Source organism: Phaseolus vulgaris, chromosome 10 (assembly GCF_051622355.1).
Source record: "Phaseolus vulgaris cultivar YP4 chromosome 10, ASM5162235v1, whole genome shotgun sequence".
Classification (NCBI taxonomy): Eukaryota; Viridiplantae; Streptophyta; class Magnoliopsida; order Fabales; family Fabaceae; genus Phaseolus; species Phaseolus vulgaris.
Genome location: NC_143507.1, coordinates 19,731,986 through 19,738,151, shown reverse-complemented (window position 1 = coordinate 19,738,151; position 6,166 = coordinate 19,731,986). Strand labels below are relative to the sequence as shown.

The window sequence follows — 6,166 nt, the reverse complement described above, 5'->3', positions numbered from 1 at the left end:
GAATGAATCTGCTGAGATTGAAAAAAACTGATCTAGATGACAGCAAAACATTTTACTTTTCCAAAGAACTAAGGAAAAGATAATAATTTGTTTCAGAATCACCACTTTTTATAATTCCTAGCTGTTGTTAAGTGTGTTTATTCGCATAGAGATGTTAATAGCATGTTCTTATAAGAAAGTTTTTTTCGGAACATGATTAAAGTAATATAATAGGATAAAATTCACTTTAAATAAAATAAAATTTCTTAAGAATTTTTTATAACCTTTGTATTATAAATACTCTTACTTTATGAAAAACAAATTTTAAAATATGATTTCTTAATTCTTAGTAGTTTCTCGAAAGTCGTAACTTTAACTTTTATAAGTTAGTCTTAATTTGTAAAAAAATATCTGAATTCATTTATTTTCCTAAAAGTATTACTAACAAGTCTACCCAAACAGATTTTTACATTTTGTTTCGGGTGATTCTAACTTATCCAAATGAAAATAATATGCACAGATGAAAGTATATTGCATAGTTGGGTACACATTTTCCAGACAAATTGAAATGAAAAAATGAAAAGAAAATGGTAGAAGCAACAAGGACTTATGCCAAAATGTAAGATACTAAAGTAGATACCCTAATGCAAAATATTCTCACCACTCATCAACATGAATCTTTCTGGTTCCAAACAGCTTCCCTTTTATTCACCATCAGGCTTTCACACTTAGACCAAAATATCTAAGGCTACATGACACCAAAACAAAATAGTTATTAAAAAAACGCTTTGGATATTGAAAAGACATCAAATTAGAGATTGCTGAAGTAGATTTTTACTCTAAAAATGAAGACTTATCTTAAGAAAGTTTTAAAGGATACAAAAGGGGGAATTCAACATAGTACAACAGAAATTATATATTAGTGATAATGGGATACAAGAAGGAATACTGCATACATATATTTGACAGTCCTTATAGTGATAGTAATTGCCCCCTCAAAGGGGTACCAAAGAGAGCACAAAGACTCAATGGCTGTACATCTAGTCCCCCTCTAAATCTCTACTTCTAACCTTTGATTCTATCAAGATTTTCAAGACTCTTTAATCATGTTGCAACGAATAGTAATCTTCCGGAAATCATCGAGACTTAGCTGCAACAGAAACTATGTTTTAGTATATAATTCAAATATAGTGCACAAAAAAATTATAGATAATCTCTTCCACGAAGGATTAAAGTCACCAAAATTTTCGTATTATTAAGATGTAAGAAAGATGATCTATGTTTACGGACTAGGATGTTATAAGAAAATATAAGTGAAAGAGATTAACTACAACTTGCAGTCAGAATAACATATTCATATTTGGATAAGTGTAAGAATCAAAAGAATAAATTACATATAGTGCATATCTATGCTATAGTCTTCAAAAAGATTTGGCGATTACCCATCAAAATTCAGATTGAAAGTTTTAAAGCCTTGTGGTTATTCAATGTTCGTGACCTCCAGCCAAAATAACATAACAAAATCAGCGAAAGATTTTGTGTTCCTTACCTTTCCATCTCCATCACTATCGAAGCAGCGGATCATATCAACTAGCTCTTTGTCCTCCCATAAAAAATCATGAGCTGTAGCTGCCCTTTGTAAATCCCTTACATTTATAGTTCCTTTTCCAGCTTCTGCATGCCACAACTTCCCTTGTCAATAAGCCTGTGCATGAATTAAAAGAAGCAAAGAAAAAGATAGCGAAAAAGCTTCTTTGTTCACTTGTACATTAACCAAATTCACAAAAACCCTTAAATAAATAATTAAAATTATTTGTATTGTGTTTAACTTAAAACGAAAAGGGAAAGTATATTGGATCAAATTTACCTCACTACCAGTAAAACAGAATTTTAAGCCTACTATACTGATGATAAATCTTTCATACTTCAAACACCACACACGCAAGAAGTTATACATTGAAATAATAGTTCCATAAACTCAAATCAATAGTGCACACAAAGGGAGTCATACCGATAGCTTATAAAACAACAATCAACTACAGCATTATTTGAGCAAGAACGTGGCTTCTCGGCACATCACGTGAACATTGTAAAAGTTAGTTATTTTTTCTAAATGCCCAAAAAGTTGAAAGTGATTCTTGGAAAATAGACTTCAAGCTTAATTCAATTTTATAAAACTAACTAAGAAAATGAAATTTACACTCACTTATATACTGTAATTTGATTAAATCTCTAGTTGATATGACATTTTCAACACACTATCTAGCCAAGGAGTGAACATCTTGAGCGTAAGAATAGATATTTGTGGATAATCTGATTACAACTCGATAATGGGTGGTATGATAAAATTTAACAAACCTAGTTAAGATAAACTTTGATATCATCTTAGAAAGTAAATTTTACATCTAATTCAACCTTACAAAACCGGTTAATAAAATGAGATTAGCATACTAGAATTTGAATATATTGTTAGTCGATGTGTGATCTCCAACAATAATAAATCATTGTTCCCCATTTAATTAAAATTATCAAAATGGTTGGCTTACATGTAACTCCAATCACCTCAACAAGTGCAATTTTTGTATGGACATGATATAAAACACACAGTTCCTCTTTGATGAATAATAGATCGATCTCATATATAACTTATAAGTATGATTTTCCCAACTGATATCTAGCCATTATTCCTGGTCATTAACATACAAAAAGTAGCAGCTTGCAGATATTATCAAATTACCATCAAGTTGGAAGAAGTGTACAATGAGCTCATCCTCCGTGAGCTGCAGCCGACTTGCAAACTGATGATGTTGAAACAATTAAATAGCAAAAATGAAAAGAAAATTTAATACAAACAAAATAATTATAGGGAAGGAAAACGATAATTTGAATAGCAAATTCAATACTAACTGATTTTTTGTTCTTCTTTCTTCCCTTATCTTCTTGAGTTTGATTGTTTCCCTTTTCCTCAATCTTGTTAATGTTTAATACATTCTGGTCAGGTAAATATGAACCTTCGGCAGAGTTTTGCAAGGAAAGAGCAATTGCCTATTATTGACACACATCATACAGTTAAGATGCTTCTATTCATAGCATTATGCTACTCAGCATCATGGCAAAATGATCAGGATGTAAATCAAACAAAACCAACACAATATAAACGTCAAAACTACCTGCCTCAAAGCTTCATCATCGTCATAATAATCAATGTACTTTGAATTACTGGCATCCATCTTACCAGAGACCTCAGCTTTCTTTTTCAGACCTTTGTTCTTCACCTGAAGTTGGTATTACGCAAAAGGATTGAGATTGTAAATGTCAAAATAATTATCAAATCAGATGAAAAGGGACTATGCACAATAAGTCATTAACAACTGAAACCCACAATGACAAAAATCTTACTATTCATATCAAACCACACAATGACTACATCAAAATATAAAACCATTTTACCAACAAAAGTAGCTCAATTTTGCAAAGGAATAAACAAGGAAAAAACTATCCCAATAACCCAATTTCATGACAATCAAAACACTCTAAGATGTTTTTTAACATTAATTATAGAAAAGCAAGCAATACACTCTTTGATTTTTGTTAATGACCAAAATTATTAGAAATCACTAAATTCTCTAGGTCCCATTTATAATTTAATGAGCTCTTCTAATTATTTGGCAGTTTCAAATACCTATTAATCAATAGTAGAGAATGTGTTAGAGCCATGTATTACTAGCACTCCCATTGTAATCATCAAACAATTCATTCTCATAGTGCCAAGGGCCAACTTGTGTAGTTGCACCAATGGTTACACAACTTATTCGCAACATGTCAAATTGCTTTAATGGTTAGACTTATCAGAAAATTGATACATCCAAAAAACACATTCACTTTTACAACCACACTGCAAAATACCTTCACAAAATAATATCTGAAAAACAGCATTTATAAAAAAACAAGACCCACCTTCCTTTTCCGCGACCCAGAAGATTTTTTAGTGGCAAAGTCTTCATCTTTACGGTCCTCCTCATGTTCACTTGAAGAACTTGAATCGGGTCCTCCCTCATTTTCGGGTACATACTCTTCATCATCGTCTTCTTCAGCCTTCTTCTCTTTTCCCTTCTTAGCGATGTGAAGATGCGAACTTTTCAAGGAGAGAGCCATTTGGGGCAAGCCCAGAGCCTCCAACCTGGCTCTGTTCTCCGCCATTCTCGACAGCCTCTGTTTCTCGTACTCAGTCACACCCTTTTTCCCATTGTCCATCGTTTGTGCCTCCTCGGACTCTGACCCTGAAATTGAAGCATCCTCGGATTCGGAATCAGAGGTTCCTCGCTTCGCCATTTCGGATTGTTCTGTGATTTTTGCTTGCTCTTTCGATTCAGTTCCACCACCATCGTGCGGGCGAGGAGTAGCCATGCGTTTTGCATTGGGGCGATTTCTTTCTGCAGCCCCGTACTTTCCCATATGCACCTCTACGGAGCGCTTAAAAGACTAAACTGCGCCTGCTATCGTCACACCTTGCCACCGGTGCTACTGGTTGGCTGTCCCTTGTGTTCGCTTAGTGTTCCTTAATGTGTTTGGATTGAAGAAAATTTGTGAGAAGGGAAGGAAGAAAATTAGTCTAGTTGAGAGAGAATATGTAAAGTTGTTTATATTGAATTATGATAGAGTCAATTTATTAGAATAATTTTTTTAAAATTTGTGAGTAATATGATAAGTTTGAGAAAATTTATAAATTATTTTAAAAGTGTAATTTGTAATTTATTTTAATTATTAAAAAATATTTGAATAATGAATTATAATATATTTTTTTTAATTCAACTTAATTAAATTTTTTTAATGTAAAACATCTATAATTATTTGTATTTTTTAATAAAAATTTAAAAAATATGATAAAAAATAATTTTGTGTTAAATTGAAATAAATTTATTAAATATATAAAAATTATTAAAATAATATTTATTATTATTATTATTATTATTATTATATATATTTGTTATTTTATTTGTATTGCATATATATGTTTTGTGGATATTATAATTTTATTTTATTATTTTCATTATTATTTATAATTTTATGTTGTTATTAATAGTATAATTAAATATTTTTAAAATTATTAAATAAATTTATCTAATATTTAATTTTATATATTATATATTGTATGTATATAATTATATTAATAATTATAATAGTAATAAAATAATGAATATTATTAATAGTTTGAATAGTTTATATATTTTATATATTTTAAAAATAATGTACAATTTAAATATATTGGCACAATAAAATTCACATATTTTTGTAAATATTATGAAATATTAACTAACAACACGAAAAAAATTGTATTTTATTTTTTATGTATAATTTTTTATTTCAATTTGTATACAATAAAACAAAGAAAATAAAATAACAATTTTCGCTTATCATTAATAGACATCGGATGAACATGAAATAGTTGGTGATTACAATAATACAATAGATGAAGTCATTACATTAGAATTCTAAATGGAGATACCTGATGTTGTGTCATGGGAATTTAAAAAAAAATTACAAACATAAATAATGTCCAATAACACATTAAATTTAACTGAGAATCAAAATAAGTTCAACATAAAAAAATAATAATAACACAATAAACATACGATCAATGTTCTTCATTGTCTTCAAGCTGATAAAGTCTATCTTCGATTCAGCCCAAAGCTGTGTTGATAGTGTAGATATCCAACCTCATGCTTGACATACTTTCTTGTATATTTTGAATCCCCACCCCCCCTTTTCAAATTTGTGTTATGATCGTCGAATCATTGGGGATTTCGGGTTAAGGATGATCGCTTGCAACATGTTCTTATGGCAATGGATGTCTTCGTGTTCTTATTCATGTTCGTTGTCAGGCCTTCCAAGTTGTCGCACACCATTGACCTCAAATATATTCATTTCTTCATGGTTTTTCTCCCGAAGAAGTTATTCCACCCTAACGTGATTGATGACTATCCCATCAAGTTCATGTCATATAACAACATGAGGTGTCTGATTAAACAGCCATACGGAAGAGGCATACCATTGTCACGACATTGTATCATGTGTTGCATGATATAATGAGGCCAGCTAATCATTACATTACTTTTCAGGCACCATAACATGAAACATCTTCATGAACCAGCTGCGAGAAGTTGCTCCCCTGAGGACACAACATGTG

At 30.7% G+C, this 6,166-nt stretch overlaps 1 protein-coding gene across 3 annotated transcripts; it reads right to left on the bottom strand.

Moving 5' to 3' along the window:
- Positions 1–430: 430 nt before the first annotated feature.
- Positions 431–4,601, bottom strand: LOC137819121 (uncharacterized). 3 transcript variants are annotated; one of them, XM_068622876.2, is made up of 7 exons: positions 3,937–4,601; positions 3,150–3,254; positions 2,887–3,024; positions 2,717–2,777; positions 1,529–1,653; positions 1,050–1,129; positions 431–727 (listed from the first exon to the last, which is right to left on the bottom strand). In XM_068622876.2, exons 1-6 carry the CDS (start codon positions 4,432–4,434, stop codon positions 1,070–1,072), a joined length of 987 nt encoding a protein of 328 aa, XP_068478977.1. In that variant the 5' UTR covers positions 4,435–4,601; the 3' UTR covers positions 431–727; positions 1,050–1,069. The 3 variants fall into 3 exon arrangements, 2 of the variants coding, with proteins under 2 accessions (XP_068478977.1, XP_068478975.1); XM_068622874.2 differs by lacking the exon at positions 431–727 and having other exon boundaries at positions 878–1,129; XR_016516435.1 differs by lacking the exons at positions 431–727; positions 1,050–1,129 and having other exon boundaries at positions 1,615–1,653; positions 3,154–3,254.
- Between the last annotated feature and the right edge of the window lie 1,565 nt (positions 4,602–6,166).